Raw genomic sequence first — 16,509 nt, 5'->3', positions numbered from 1 at the left:
GGGAAATTGTTGTGAGTGAAAAAGCCAACCCCCAAGGACTACCTACCGTATGATGCTATTTACGGACCCCTACTTGAAATGACCAAAGAAATGGAGAACAGATTTTTGGTTGCCAGGGAGGGTGGTGGGTGGAGGGTATGTGGCTGTAAGAGGACATCTGAGGGGCCCTCATGACGATGGAAATGCTATGCCCATGTCTGGACCCTGGCTGTAGTGTCGTCGTTTTACAAGGGGTAGCCATTGGGAGAAACTAGGTGCAGGATGCAAGGGATCTCACTATATTAGGCTTTCGAACTGCATATGAATTTACAGTGATCTTTAAATTAAAAATGTAATTTAGAAATCGTAATTCATGTCCTTTGTCTACTACTGGAGAAAATATTCAGCATGTTCAGTAACACTTTTGAAGTCTAGCTCATCACTGTGCGGAAGTCGTCCATGATAATGTGACAATACCTCTGTTGACAGTGGTATTTCCAGAAACAAAAATGCTGACGCATATTGGGTTATTTAGTCAATCTCACTTGATTTTAATGTGTTTGGAAAAAAAAGTGACTGTTCTATCATACCTAATTTTTTATATTTGATTTGTTTTCAGCCTTTTCCTCATTGTTCTCGTGATTTCAGACATAATGGCTCTGGTAAGACTTTACTAGATACTCCGTATAAATAAGAAACTAAGAAATAAGACTGTATTCTGTATACATGAAATCTTTGGATATTGAGTTGTAAGTGCTGGCAAAATTTGCACATCCAATGACTTCCAGGTATGTGACTTATCAGCAGTAAGTGATCTTCTTAAGGTTCCTGTTCTAACCCATCATTTCGAATCCTAGTATTCTATGTTACATTGTATCTGAAGTGAACCTTCTATAGGATAATAGAAGAAAAAGCTGACCACTAGTAATCATCACTTTCCTACATCAAATGTTGATTTTTAAACACTTCTTACAGATTAAAAAAGAGAGAAACAATTGAAGGAGGGAGGCAGGTGGAAGACTTGGAGCGAGATGAGGAGGGCGGGAGGGGAAATACCACCTATCAAGGGAGAGATGTTATTAAAGTGGTGAAAGGAATTCGTAGTGAGGAGCATGTGCTGCTGCTGTTGGCGGTGGTGATGGTTATGTGCCGTGGAGTCACTTCCGACTCATAGTGACTCTGTACAGGGTTTCCGAGACTGTAAATCTTTACAGGAGCAGAAAGCCTCATCTTTCTCCCGCGGAACAGCTGGTAGTTTCCAACTGCCAACCTTGAGGTTCGCAGCCCAATTTGTAACCGCTATGCTATCAGAGCTCCTTGTTGTTGTTAAAGCCATTAAGTTGATCCCCACTCATGCAACCCTGAGTAGGGTGTCTGAGGAGCGGCTGAAGGATTTGAACTGCTGACCTCTTGGTCAGCAGTCCAGTGCTTATCCTACAGTGCTATGACAGGACTCCTTGTGCTGTTTCCAGGTGCCATTAAATCAGTTCTGACCCATAGTGACCCTGTATAGGGTTTCTAAGGAGCAGCTGGTGAGTTCAGACCGCCAGCCTTGAAATTCAAACCTTGGGATCTAGTGCTTATCCTACAGTGCCACACCACAACTCCATGTACATGGGCCCTTATATGTAGAAAATTGACAAAATGAGGATGCATTTTGAACACCTTCAAGTTTGAGAAGTCTCCAAGGCTACTGTCATGGTGGTAACTGGCTGGAAGCGCTCACAGCCCTCTTAGGAAGCTGGACACTCCCAGTTACAGCTCATTACAGCGGGAGGATACAGGGGAAAGCCAGATGAGGGAGGAAGCCCGTTAAGACAGGTCCAGGGAGGGCCAAATGGGGGGCTTCCGTTTGTCCTCTTCCCATGGAGTCAGGGCAGCATTACAAGTATTATCCACTTGGGAAGCCCACCTGGGCCTGGATGTTTTCTTTGTTGTTTCTATTGAGGCTCAATCATAAACTTGCCTGTGTGGCCCACCTTTAGTGTCAGCTTCTGATTTTAGTCAGAAACCCCATGTGGATGGTCTGGTGGCCAAGGCTACCAGAGAGAAACCACTCCTGTCAGACATGCATTCCAAGGGCTTCAAGATCACTTCCCAGGAACCTACTCCTTGAGGAAGGATTGTTTTTCACATCATCTGCTAGAAGTGATTGGAGACACCTCCCCAAACAGATGACTAGTCCCTTGATTTAGAGAGGAACCCTGGTGGCACAGTGGTTAAGTGCTCCGCTGCTAATCAGAATGTTGACTCTTCAAACCTACCAGGAAGAAAGATGAGACAGTCTGCTTCTGTAGAGATGTGTTGTTGTTATTAAGTGCCACTGAGTCAGTTCCAATTCGTAGCAACCCTGTATAGAGTTTCCGAGGAGTGGCTGGTGAATTAGAACCGCCAACCTTGTGGTTCAAATCGACCCTGAGGTCTAGTGCATTATCCCACAGCGCCACATCAGGCCTCCTCTGTGAAGATAGACAGCCTTGGAAATCCTCTAGGTAGTTCTCTGTCCTTGGGGTCACTGTGAGTCAGAATTATTAGATAACAGGTTTTGATGTCGATGAGAGCATTTTGGGGTTGTATTAAGCTGCACAGAAATGAACCACACCTACTATTAGAACAAATCAGCTGTCAGTGTTGCTAAAACAGTGGAAAAATGAGAAGATGTGTTAGTAAAAAAGAAATTAGGTTCTCAGTGATTACTTTTACATAAAAAGATGATTTAATATAGAACCATTTGTGGCTTGGCTTCTGGTTATTTGACAAGCCTCACCTCTCCCCTCTTCCCTCCCTGCTTTCTCTACTCCTACCTCACCTCAAGTTCTGTCTCCACTCCTGATGTTAGTAAACACACAATTCTGACCCGCAGTGACCCCTTCTTCTTCCCCTGCTGAATCTTTCACTAGACCACACCCCTCCTGAGAGGGAGTTTGCCTCTGGGACCCACATAATGATCAGCACATAGTTGACCGCCAGTCAATATTTATTAAAATGGATGGATGATTTGGCTTCTTTTCGCTTGTCTTTAATATCATTTAGTATTTCTAATGGGAGCACAGAGGCTCCATATGACAAGCAGTGGACTAGGAATCCCAAGGTTTGTGATTTGAGCCTGCCAGCTGCTCCGTGAGAGAAAGCTGAGATTTTCTGCACCTTCGAAGATGTAAAAACCCTCAGAAACCTTACACAGGGTCTCTGTGAGTCGGAATCAACTCGACGGCACGCCACAACAAAAGTGTCTTTGGATTAAAGTTGATTGGTCCTTTTTTATTTCTGGTTATTCACAAATATCACTTCTGTGTTCATTTTGATTGAATAATTCTATTTCTGGATTTAGATAACTGCTTATTTAAGAGAAGTAAACATTTCAGGAAGTTTATATTGAAGGGTCAGAAATCTAGAACACACATTCCTAGAAGAACTTTGCTTATAGACTGAATCTGAGTTTCTTTGAATTAATGGAATCATATTTTGTTTGATCCTACAGCACTTCTTCTTCCTGGTGAAGGATTATGGCAGCTGGCTAGATATTGGAACAAGGTCAGTACATAGTCACATCGAAGATCTAAAGTGTATCGTGAAAACAGTACCTTGGTATTCCAGTAAACCAAGAAGGAACCAAAGTGATTTTGAAGGAATCTGAGCAAGTAGCAGAGTCCTGGTGTGGTGGTGTAGGATGAGCAAGGTTGGTGATTCCAGTACACCAGCCACTCCTTGGAAACTCTAGCCAGGGTCACTAAGAGTCCAAACTGACTGACGGCACACAGCAACCATGTACAAGGAGCAATCACTTTAAGCCTCTGAAGCCCAGCCTTGTCATCTCCTCTGTTTGTGCTGTTCTCTGTGCTGTGTGTGGAGAGAACTAGAGAGCAGCAGGAAGGTGTAAGCTGATCTCTACACGTCCTTGTTTCTCTTCTCTCTGTCTCTGGAAATGAGGCTATGCAAATTACAGTGTGAGTTTTACATGTGACTTCAGTCCCATCTGTTCATTCTCTGCCTCGTAGTATCTTAAAGATGTTGAATAGGAGAGCATTGTGACATGTGACATACCTTGTTATTTAAAGTATGTTACAACCCAGTGTCACCTTTCCCCTTTTTGTGACTTTTGTGATCTGAGTATCAATGTTAACGGATTGCCTCTGTTGTTTATTTTCTCTGAGAAGAAAGCAGAGAAAGCTCATCATTTTGCTATTTTTCAGAGACAAAGCATACTTTAACAGACTTATTTTATTTCACTAGCCAGTATTTTTCATTACTTTGTGTTGCCAAGAATTGTTCCAGGTCTGGGTGAAACCCTCCACGTTAGTCCATCTCTCCCTTCCTCATACTTCTCAGGCAGCTCATCTCCTGTTCACTGTGCACATAGCTGTCTCCCCAAGAGACTATGTGTGCCCTGCTTCTTGGATCTTACTACAGTCTCCTACCTTCCATACATGCTAAGCACATAAGAAGTCCTCTGTAGATCTCTGAATTTGTTTTCTTAGTCTTTTGCTTTTGAATGCTCAGAGAAATTTTTGATATTTCCTCCTCACTAGCTGTGTCATCCCCAAAGGGTCCAGTCGAATGGTGGGTCAGAGTCTGGGTTTTATACCAGACTTACGGAATATAAATTGAAGTATTTCAACAAATTGATGTAGCAGTAGAGGCTCTTACTACTCAGGACTGAGAAATTTGGAAGATAGCTACCTGGCCAACTGATTGGAAAAGCTCTATATTTGTGCCCATTCCAAAGAGAGGTGACCTTCACACTCTATTGTTGTTGTTGTGAAGTGCCTTTGAGTCTGTTCTGACCCATAGCGACCCTATACACGGTTTCCAAGGAGCAGCCGGTGAGCTTGAACTGCCGACCTTGCAGTTCAAATGGCTTTGCAGTCTAGCGCATTAACCCACAGCGCCACACCAGGACTCTTATTAGGTCACCTTTATTTGGAATGGGCACAAATAATGGATCTTTTCCATTCAGTTCTTCTGGTAGCTGTCTTCGAAATTCCTACTGGAATATGAAGGAGTCCTGGTGTGGTGCTGTGGGTTAATGCGCTGGACTGCAAAGTCAGTATGGTCACTAAGGTCAGTGGTTCAAGCTCACCAGCCACTTCTCAGAAACCTTGTACAGGGTCAGTATGGGCTAGAATCGACTCAACGGTATTCAACAACAACAACAACAACTTTGGAATGTGAAGATAATCAAATGATATAATTAATATGACATGCAAATGAAATTTTGTTGAAGGTAATTCAAAACATTTGCAGCAGTACATTGACAGAGAGCTTCCCGAAATTCAAGATGGATTCAGAAGAGGACAGGGAACTAGAGATGTCATTGCTGATATCATATGGATTACTGGAATCAGAGATTACCAGAAAGGTGTTTACTTGTGCTTTATTGACTATACAAAGGTTTTCGACTGTGTGGATAACGTTGTGAAGAGTGAGTATTTCTGAACACTTACTTGTGCTCATAAGAACCTACCTGTACATGGACCAAGAGGCAGTTGGCTGGTTTAAAATCAGTAAAGGTGTGTGCCACGGTTATATCCTCTCACTATATTTACTCAGTCTGTATGCTGAGCCAATTATTTGAGAAAGTGGATTATATGAAGAAGAACGTGGCTTCTGGTTTGGAGGAAGACTCATTAACAACCTGCAATATGCAGAAAACAAAACATAGCCTTGCTTTCTGGATGAGCAGTTAAAATATTGATGGAGATAAAAAACCACAGCCTTTGGTGTGGATTGCCCCTCAATGTAAAGAAACCAAAAATCCTCACAACTGGACCAATAAATAACATTATTATAAGATATCAGTTCCAACTCAGGGCAACCCTGTGCATAACAGACATCATGCTAGGTAAATTAGAGGGTCAGCAGAAAAAAGGAAAACCCTCAATGAGATGGATTGGCATAGTGGCCATGGCAGTGGGCTCAAGCTTAGCAACGATTGTGAGGATGGTGCGGGACTGGACTGGGCAGTGCTTTGTTCTGGTAAAGCACACGGACTCCATGAGTTGGAACCAACTCAACAGCACGTGTAAACAACACTTTTCATATGAAAGTGTTCATCATTCAGCTCTGATAGCAGAGTGGTTACGAGTTGGGCTGCTAACCTCAAGGTCGGCGGTTTGAAACTACCAGCTGTTCCATGGGAGAAAGATGAGGCTTTCTGCTTCCTTTAAAGATTTACAGCCTCAGAAACCCTGTACAGGGTCGCTATGAGTCGGAACTCGCTCCATGGCTCATAACCAAGCAACCAAGCAACCATCATGAATTTATGTTGCATATTTGAAATTTCTGATTTTCTCTGGTTAGGATGAGGTTTATTTATCTTCATCTGACAACTGATTTTCAATGTACATTTTTGTTGTAATATATAAAATACAGAAAATGTTTTTATATCAGTGATCTCAATTATATCCAGCAAATACTATTGAGCACCAGCTGTCTGCTGGGGGTATGGGTGCATGTGATGGGAAGCGCACTGTCTGAGACCCTTAGATACACGAGCAGGCGGTATGGTGCAGCCTAAGAAGTTCTGGAATATGTCTTAATAGCTACTGTGAGAGCGCTTGGTCAGGTGAAGGGAAGGCTGCTCAGGAGAGTGTCTGGACTTTAGAGACTTGCTGGGTTCTAAGACTGAGGCAGAAGGTGCCAAATGACAGAAGAAAATCTAAAGTGGGGGCTCAGTGACCACTGGAAGTTCACGGCAGAGGACAAGTCATGTGGAAATGAAACTTTAGGAAGTGACTAGAGATGCAGAAGAACACCCATACTTGCAGATAGTACCCACTTGACCTGGCTTTGAAGGCTGGATGATCAGAACTTGACTAGAAGAAGAAGAGGGAGACAAAAACAAGTAACCTGCTACAATTAGATAAACTGTACCTATACTTATGGATGTAATAGCTCAAACGAGGGAACAAATCTATAGTGAGGATCACTCCCACCCCTCGGTACATAGGGTTGACAGGGATGGGCAACTTAGACATTGGCTACCCAAAATAGGGGGGCCTATAAATGCAAGAATTGACTGGCTACAAGCTTTCAAGAGGGAGCCCAGTACCAGACGGGGCAGGGGAAGGTAGAATCTCCACTGAATGATTTCCAATCTGTTGGGACCGGGCTGGAGAAAGGAAACGGGGTACAATAGTGAATAATTTCCATCATTATGGAAATGACTATGAGGGTAGGAAATATAGAGTTAGAGGTCCTTTGACAAAAGGAGGGGAGTAATTGATTTTGCAGCCCAGGAGCGGAGGTCCCTGGGACCATCAAGTGAGAAGAGCGGACAGCGGGACCCTACCCAAAGAAGGCAGTGATGCCAGGGATGGAGACAGAAACGATGACGTGGACAGTTGGAGCAGCTGGGAACATTGGACTCAGGGAGGGAGAGGGGCTGTGTGCTGACGGCTGGGGGGCGGGCCTATGGGGTGTAGCCTTTGATTATTTGATGATGCATGGAGGGGATTGTAATCATTGCAATGAAATGAAATACAACAGGATGAATGTGAGGCTGATATTCTACCATGTAGACCTCACAATAAAAACTTATTTGAAAAAAAAAAAAAAAAAAAAAAGTGACCAGAAAGTCAGGAAAAAAAAAACCCAGGAGAGACTGAACCAAAACCCATCATCACTGAGTCTATTCCAACTCATAGGGGCCCTCTGTGACCAAGTAGAGCTTTCTCACAGACTTTACCTAGGCTGGGATCTTTCCAGAAGCAGATGCCCGCATGCTTGTTCCACAGAGGCTAGGGGTTCAAACAGATCAGTTAGCAGCCATGCGCATACCCACTGTGCCACCAGACTTCCTAGGAGAGAATAGTATTGTGGATCTCCAAAGAACGTTTCAGGAATGAGGGGCCATGCTGCATGGGGTGTTCCAGAGAAATTGTGTAGGACGTCAATGTGTGCATAGTGTGAAGCAGTAGTGGTCACTCGATTGGTGGTCAAAGACTGCAGGAGCAGTGTGCTGCCCAAACATGGAAGGGCCTTTGCTAGGACTATAGGAGTTAGTGGTGGTGTGCTGTGGAGCCGACTCTGACTCCTAGCGACCCTGCACAGAGTTTCCGAAGCTGTAAATCTTTATGGGAGCAGAAAGCCTCATCTTTCTCCCGCGGAACAGCTGGTAGTTTCAAACTGCTGTCCTTGAGGTTAGCAGCCCGACTCGGAACCACTACACTACCAGAGTTCCTTAGAGCTAGTGAGTCAGGGAGAATTCAAGCAAGTAGTGACGAAGCAAGATTCTCACAAGCCATCCCCGAAACAGAAATCCACCTTCATTGGAGCATCACCTTTGCGTAATTACCTTGGTTGCTTTCGTACTCGTACCATCCAGGGCTCACCAAGAAGAGCTTTCTCTTCAGCGGTTGTGTCCCTGAATTCAGCGGTTGTGTCCCTGTTAGTTACTAACTTAGTCTTTCTGGATTTCATTCAGTGATTACTTACTGAGCAACTACAGTATGCCCATCTTTTAAATTATATGCTTACTGTCCCAGGGTTCCTTATTCAAGGAACCCTGGTGGCACTGTGGGATAAGCATTGGGCTTCTACCTTCAAGGTTAGTGGTTCAAACCCACCAGGTGCTCTGTGGGAATTAGGTGAGGTGGTCTGCTCCCATAAATCCTCAGGAGCCATTATTCTGTTGTATGCTACCCAGCATCACAATGAGTCGGAGTCAAGTAGATGGCAGCGGGTTTGGGTGGGCTCCTTATTCAGTTCTTGAAACCGAGTATCCATCTCGTGTTGGGTCGTCGTGACTTTCCTTCCATTTATCACTGGTTTTTCCTCTTTTCCTGTCTCCTTAGTCTTTCATGTCAAACTGAACTGACAGTGTTCCCTCAATACAGAGCAGCACTCATCTTCCCTTCCTCTGCCTCTCTCATGGTACACTGTTTTATCAACAAGAAGAACAAGAATGAAGAAAGGATGGGTGATGGACGGACAGAGAGGTGGGACAGAGGGAATGATGAGAAGAAACCTCTTTTAGCCTTCTAATTTCTTACCTTCTGGCATCAGTATTAACCTCTGATTCATTCTTGAAGTCTTTGCCCAGAAGCAGTTACTTCATCCTCTTCACAGTCTTTAAGGTTGCGTGTTTAAAGATAGGCACCATTTTTCATTGGAAAATTCTGGAATGTCTTTCTTTAGTGATTTAAGGTAAGCAGTTTTAAGTAATTGAGTACAATCATGTTTTTCTTCCCCTTCCGGAGGTCATCAGAAATTTTCAGAAACTGGTAAGGGGATTGGATTATTTTTTCACAGAAAAACTCCTACCCAAACCTGGTTAAACAGTGATTGAGCAAAATTAAGGATTATTGGGAAATTTAGTAATTAAAGCATTTAACTGGCGCACCGTATTAGCTGTTGTACGTAAGTTATTTCCTTAATTCTGGTGACAGTGATGTGAAGAAAGTATCATTGTTTCTGTGTTGCAGAAGAGGAATCTGCCATAGGAAGACTAAGATGACTCAGTAACATGGCATAGCTGGAGTCAGGGCGAATTCATTTTCTCACTCTGTATATGCGTTTATTGTATCAATTGTTTTCTCAGGGGAAAAAGGTCTATGTTGAGCACTCACCGAGCATGTAGCATTTCTAGGCATTGTGAAGTTCCCAGAGATGAATGGGCTTGCCTGCCTGAGGCTTAGTGATCCCTCATCTCTGGAGACAAGCACTTCATCAGGAAACTGGGTAGGGTATTCAAGCATGGAATGGAAGATTCCAAACTAAAACTTGTCAGGGGCAGGCCAACCCTGGGCTTATGGTCCCTGACTGCATTGAGGGAGATGCCAGTCTAACAAAGGTGATGAGACATGGTAATAATGAATACAGGTGCTTTCACCTCAGGCTTCAGTGACTGAGGGGATGTTGTACAAGGGCTAGCGTTGGAGTTGGCTTTTGGATGAAGGGTATCATTTCCATGAGGAAACTTAGTGGTTTGAGAAGAGTGTTTTAGACAGAAGGAATGGACATTTGCAAAACTACAGAGATAGGAAGCTCAGTGTATATGTTGTTGTGAGGTGCCATATTTATGCACAACAGAATGAAACACTGGCTGATCCTGGGTCAACCTCACAATTGTTGCCATGCTTGAGCCCATTGATGCTGCCACTTTGCCAATCCATCTTGCTGGGGGTCTTCCTCTTTTTCTCTGAACCTTCACCTGAACAAACATGATATCCTTCTCCAGCGACTGGTCCCTCCTGACAATATGTCTGAAGTATGAGAGGTGAAGTTTGGCCATCCTGGCCTCCGAGGAGCACTCTGGCTGCACTTCTTCCATCACAGATCTGTTGGCAGCCCATGACACTTTCAGTATTCACCTCCAACAACTTAAAAGCATCAATCAATTCTACGGTCTTCCTTATGGAGTGTGATAAATAATTTGGATTTCAGAAACCATGTTGTTGTTCTTAGTGGTTTGCGAGGAGTGGAAATGAAGAAATGATCTCTATGGTAAATGCGCATACAATGCTAAAAATGACGTCTCCTTAATTTGAAGACCCTTGACAACAAAGCAACAGAGCACATGCTATTGGCATATATGTGAGAAGCCACATTCTTTGGTTCAACTTGAACTTGAGTGTTCTTCCACAAGTGGATCTTTGTCTAGAATGTGGAAATCTTGATTGTTGCCATTTTGTATGAGTGTCTCCAGGAGGGGGAGGGGTGAAGTGGCCTTGTCAGGGTAACATTATAGCATTTCCCTTTCCTTGGCAGCTAGCCTTCAGTGGTTTTTTTTTCATCTGCTGAACTCATTGTGTGCCTCCAGGCATTGCTTTTTTTGTTTGTGTGATTCTGTTCCCTTCAAGGTCAAGCCCTCCCAGGCTGCAGTGAGGTTGAAAATGTCCTTCATAATGTCCAAGGACTTTGCACCAAGCCCAGACGACCAGCTTTTACCTCTTTTTCCTTGAGAGTTTCTAAAAGATGCTTTGAGGCATTGTTGTAAAACCTTGCGTGCAAAATCCAGCAAGTCGGTCTTGGCCCTTTTGTGGCACTCTCAGCCCCATTCCTAATATGCTTTTTCACAGCCATCAGGGAACTACAAGGTCATGGCAAAATAGAGACTTTGGGGACCTGCTGAGGAACAGTATCCCAACTCAGATGCTTAGCTCCCCACTCTGCAGTGCTCAGTGCTAGCTGTGAGACCAGTATGCTCTACCATTCAGCCCTCAATTGATTTACATATTTATATGAAAATATTATGCAGTTAATGTTGTACAGGACACATACAATTTGTTGTAGAAATACTATGTGGTAACACTATTTTTTTTATAATGAGAGCTGTTGTATACATATGGTGATCATGTATCCTGGTTTATCTGGGACAGTATGCCTGTTGCCCACCACTCCCCATACGTCATTAAAAATCTACATTGGGACGGTGATAACGGCATAACCAGTTCACCTGGTAAAGCTGAGTTGATTTTGTCTCAGCGCCTCACCATCAGTGATGTAATGCCCTGGGTTAGATAGGGGCTTCACTTTGGGAAACTCCTTCCTAGAAGGCAGGTGGGATAGGCACCTACAGAGCTCTGTTCTGCCCATCAGGCTGGGAACATGGGGCCATCCTACGTACATTTCCCACATGTTCTCCTGGGTATTCCTACTGAAATGTCTCCGTTCTCTATTCATCATCTTTGTCTCTTATTTTGTCAACCCAAAGTTTCCACTTTAAGAAAGGAGGACATTAGGGAGGGTAGGCAGGGAATCAGAAACAAGATAGCTGACTTAGTCAAGTTGTTGGTGCGGGTGTGTTGTGGAGTTAGTGCTGACTCCTAGTGGCCCTCTGTAGGGTTTCTGAAGCTGTTAATCATTACAGGAGCAGAAAGCCTCATCTTTCTCCCATGGAACAGCTGTTAGTTTGAACTGCTGACCTTGAGATTGGCAGGCCGACTCTGGGCTTTCAAACTGGAATTGCCCCGATGGATGCTGCAGCGGAAGGCCTTGTTGCTGCTGCTCATGTTGTTAAGTTGTTACTGAGTGCCGTAGAGTCGGTTCTGACTCACAGTATCCTTGTATATATAGGGTTTCCAAGGCTGTACAGCTCTCTCTCCCACTGACTGGCTGGTAGACTCAAAGTGCTTATCATACAGAGCCACTGCATTGCCTGTTGGTAAGTTAGAATTCTAAAATTGCCTCTTTACATCCTTTCACACAGAGTTGGCATATTCCATGGCGTTGCCCATGTGGTTAACTAATGGGTGTGAGTCGTTTGTGCCTCTGTATAAGCTTCTAATTTATTGACCAGGAAAGGACTTGGGGAGTGACGGGAATTCTGCTTCTAAGGCACCAGATGATGGGGCGTCGTCCATGCACACTTCGTTATCATACATTTTTTCTGCTTTCTGTTTGTGAGCATATTGCTTTGAGTTTGGGGTGTGTAATGATTCCTATATGAAAGTACATTTGAATAGATAGCTTGTTTTTTGTCATGTTGCTAATTTTGTTAAGCTTGCTGGCAGAGTTCTTTGAATGGGAACCAGGTTTATTTAAATTGTGCTTGTGCAGGCTTTCCTTTGTGACACATTTCATTGTTAAACTGGTAATACAGTTAATAACTTCAGCCTCTGTGCCTCTCACTCACAGTGCTCGGAATGAAGACTTCCCTTGGTCCTTATTGCTTTCTTGCTTTATGAACACTGAAATGGTGAAAATCCATCCCGAGTGTTAGCCAAGAGTAGGGCTAAGGTCTGGCATAGTCTGTAATGTTTGTCACATCCCCGTGACAACTGCAGTGGGTTTTCAAAATACTTCTAAGAAATTGCTCAGCTACCAGTTTCAAGTTAGTAAATAAAGATGAAAAGCAAAAAAATGGGCATGAGGAGGACATGAGGCGGCACCTGCCTTCCTGGGTGTGATCTTCTGTTGGAAGTGCGTCTTCAAGCAGGTTTGCCGAAGTGAGACGGAGATCTGAGGAGGGCTGTGGGTCAGTGTGGCCACTGAGCAGGTGCGCATGTGGCTCAGAGTTCTCTGGGGAACGTGGTGGCATCAGGTATTGTGGGAACAGCCGTGTGAGAGGTGCCCTGCTCGGCCCATAAACCTGTGGTGGGCTGACAGAGCTAGTTCAGTTTCATCTTCTTTTGATCTTGTACCTTTAACCTTCATTCACAAGAAGTCGTAAACTTTACAGAGTAGTGCCTTTTATATGGCTTATGGCAAGAAGTTCGGTTTTTAAAACTAAAGAGAAAAACTTTGATGTAATTTTCATAACTATGAAAATATGTTTAATTACATCTACATTTGAATGAATCTGTGGTGAGGTGAGTAAGGTCAACATCCTCAGTTTGATGGAGCTGCCATTTAATTTGAATTGATAGTGGTGTTCCTTTGGGCCGTAATTACTCTCTCTGTACTCCTGTGAGGGAGGTGCAGGGCTGCGCAGTGACTGTTGTGCATAAGATCAAAGGTCACTGTGATTTGGAACCCACTTGATGTCACCCAGCAACACAGCGAGGACTCTTGTGATCCCTTACTAAAATACAGATGGTAACAAAGGGGTTTAGCACTTCTATATAGACAAAATGAAACGTCAGGATTGTGTTCAAGAATTTTCCAGTATTCACCTAAAGGTAATTCAGTGTCATACACTGTCTTTAATGCTAAAATGACTGTCAAGCTTCTTTAAAACCAATGATTCCCACCTTCTTTCCTGCACGGGTACTTCCAACAGGCATGGCCCCCTTGTGTTAGCAATTGCTACAGGTTGAGAAGCCTGCTTAGTGATTCTGTTTGCACCTCCTCACACACACCCCACCGCTCTTATCTTCTCCAGGCACACCTTGATAATCGCTGATTTACATAATACTAAAATAGTCCTGGTGTGGCGCTGTGGGTTAATGCGCCAGACTGCAAAGCTGTTTGTACTGCAGGTTGGTGGTTCAAGCTCACCAGATGCTCCTAGGAAACCCTATACATGGTTGCTATGTGTTGGACCCAACTCGACAGCACTTAACAGCAACAACAACAACAAAGTAATGCTGGAGGGGAGTGTGGGAACAGCTAAACTCCCTTAGCTCTGCCTCACCAGATGACACAACACTGGCTCGATTGACATATCACCAGCGGAATGCTTTATGGCTCCATCGCATGAACATGATGAGCTTCCTAACAGTTTCCTGCCGATACTGTCAGCTTCAGTGAGGCAGGAGTTGGTCATTTCAGGTCAATGTGAAGGGAGACGTGATCTGTGCAGTACTGTTTTAATTTACAGCTTTTATTGTGATTGATTGAGTGAAGGTTTACAGGGAAGCTCATCAGTTTTACATTCAGCAAATCATTGCCATGATTACAGTCCTCTCCATGCACCATCAGCTAGCAATAATTACATCTAGTACCTTTTTTTTTTTAATGTAGACATGTTGTTGTTAAGTGCCATCGAGTCAGTTCCGACCCATAGCAACCCTGTATAGGGTTTCCAAGGAGCAGCTAGTGAGCTTGAATCTCTGACCTTGCAGTTCAAATGGCTTTGCAGTCTGACGCATTAACCCAGTACCGCACATTGTAAATACATATTCATTTAAATGTCCAAAGGGCACCCTTTGCAAGCCAGCCTCCTGCCCGCAGGTACACTGCCTTTCTCAGTCCACGGCCCATAGTCCTCTGCTGCTCTGTCTCTCTGTGCCATCACCTCTATCTCTGTTGTCACTGCTTGTTTCTGGTTAGGATCCTTCTCTCCTCTCATGTTCTTCCATCTTGATGGTCCTAGGATCCTCGGTTCCTGAGATGACAGATTAACTGCTTCCCAATTTTAGTTGCACGTCTTCTACATTTACAGTTGTGACAATCGCCATTAGACCTGATAATAATTACTCACAATTGAATCATAAAATCCTGTCCCCCTCATCACCAGATAGACCCATCTCGACAAGTGGAAAACTATTCGGTGGAGTTTCTATCTTACTTCCCTCATTCAGACCCTAAAGCACCCTCTTGTAAGCCAGCCGCTCCGTGCCTTTATAGCCTCCCAGTTTTGATAGCCAAAGTCTAAGGTGCCTGTTCCTATCAAGCAGTGTACTGAGGAGGCACCCTTGATCCTTGATATGAAGAATCCTTTCCTTTTGGTTGGAATTTTGGGCAACTTCATACATAAGCAAAGGTCCAATTGATCAGGTTGTAGCAATTTACGCTTCCTGTATCAGACTTTGTTATATTCATATGGTCATGTTCTGGTCTGTAAGCCATCCACACGAGGTCAGATGGGTACTATCTTTAAGTTGGGCAGTTCTCACACACCTTCCCCCACTTCCGACCAGCTGGTCACTTCACTCTTTAACTCTAGCCTCCAGTGGCTAGGTCAGTGTCTCTGGGCTCAGGAGTTCACACGTCTCCCTGAATTTCAAACCAGTCAGCCCTTCCTCTTCTCTCTCTCATCTGAAGGTTGTCACACGTCTATGGAGCATGACCAATCTCAGTCCTTGTCTTCTTGGCTGCGTTTCCCCCACTTACAGTCACAAGTAGACCAGGGCAGTTGTTCGATAACCTTTTATAACCAGACTTCTTCCCATTTCATTTGAGGATGGGAGACCTACTGGTTTTACAAAACTTATTTCTGTTAGGAGATCAAGACCCACTGAATCTGAAAGTGAGAACAAAATTGAACAGAACAAAAATCTTCTAGAATGGAATCTTTTCTTCTTCTTGACAATGTTGCTGCTGTTGCCGTCTGCTGTGAAGTCAGTTTCTGAGGCTGTAAATCTTTACAGGAGTAGAAAGCCTCATATTTCTCCTCTGGAGCGGTTGGTGGATCCAAACTACTAACCTTACAGTTAGCAGCCCAACACATAGCCCACTATGCCAGCAGGTCTCCTTTTTATAATGTTATCAAGGTGCAATTTACATAGTATCATATTCATCCATCTTCAAGGAACAATTCTGTGATTTTTAGCAGATTTATAGTTGTGCATCGATCACAATCTAGTGTTTGAACATTTGCCCGTGACTGATGGAATGCTCTAGAAGACGGGGAAAGGGATGATAAAGGCGAGGGAGGAACAGTTGGAAGGGTAAAGTCCTTTAAGTCCGGAAGTCGGGGGGCAGGGCATATGGAAGAGGAGGGGCTTTTGTAGTTACTGAAACAGAACCCTTTGTTGATGGATAGCTGGTGATCTCCTCCCTGCCTGTAACTAGCCTCCTTTTCCTCTGTTGTAGCATCAGTCACTACGTCATCGTCATGTCCATGACCACAGTGCTGGTGTTTCTCAATGGCCTGGCCCAGCTGCTCACAACAACGCAACTCAGGCTGAGTGGCAGACCCAAGAGCCACCTCGTGTGATGTTGGCAAAAGTCATCATGCAGCCGTTTCTTACACTCCTTGGAAACTCCGGCATGCCATCACATCCCTTCATGTGTTCAGTAAGAAGATGGAGACTGATGTGTATAGCATGTTCTGTTCCTCAAAGGGAAATGATATTTGGAATTCTGAGTTTACAGGTTATAAGGCGATTCTTTTTTTTTTTAAATGTTTCCCATGCAGAAAATAGTGATGGAGTCTGGAGAAAAGCATAGTAAAGCACTCCCTAAGTTCTTTTTTCTCTTTGC

General features: G+C 44.0%; 1 protein-coding gene across 1 annotated transcript in view; it reads left to right on the top strand.

Annotated features, from left to right (window-relative positions):
* The window catches only part of PIGN (phosphatidylinositol glycan anchor biosynthesis, class N), a 104,776-nt gene extending 88,533 nt beyond the window's left edge, over positions 1–16,243 (top strand). Inside the window, exons 25-27 of the mRNA XM_006837576.1 lie at positions 599–641; positions 3,461–3,513; positions 16,120–16,243. Of these exons, the coding sequence (XP_006837639.1) occupies positions 599–641; positions 3,461–3,513; positions 16,120–16,243 (220 nt within the window). The remainder of the gene's footprint in view (positions 1–598; positions 642–3,460; positions 3,514–16,119) is intronic.
* The last annotated feature ends 266 nt before the right edge of the window (positions 16,244–16,509 follow it).

Source organism: Chrysochloris asiatica, unplaced genomic scaffold, assembly GCF_000296735.1.
Source record: "Chrysochloris asiatica unplaced genomic scaffold, ChrAsi1.0 scaffold00021, whole genome shotgun sequence".
Lineage (NCBI taxonomy): Eukaryota > Metazoa > Chordata > Mammalia > Afrosoricida > Chrysochloridae > Chrysochloris > Chrysochloris asiatica.
The sequence above is the reverse complement of the archived record's forward strand: the minus strand, read 5'-3'. Positions and strand labels throughout refer to the sequence as shown.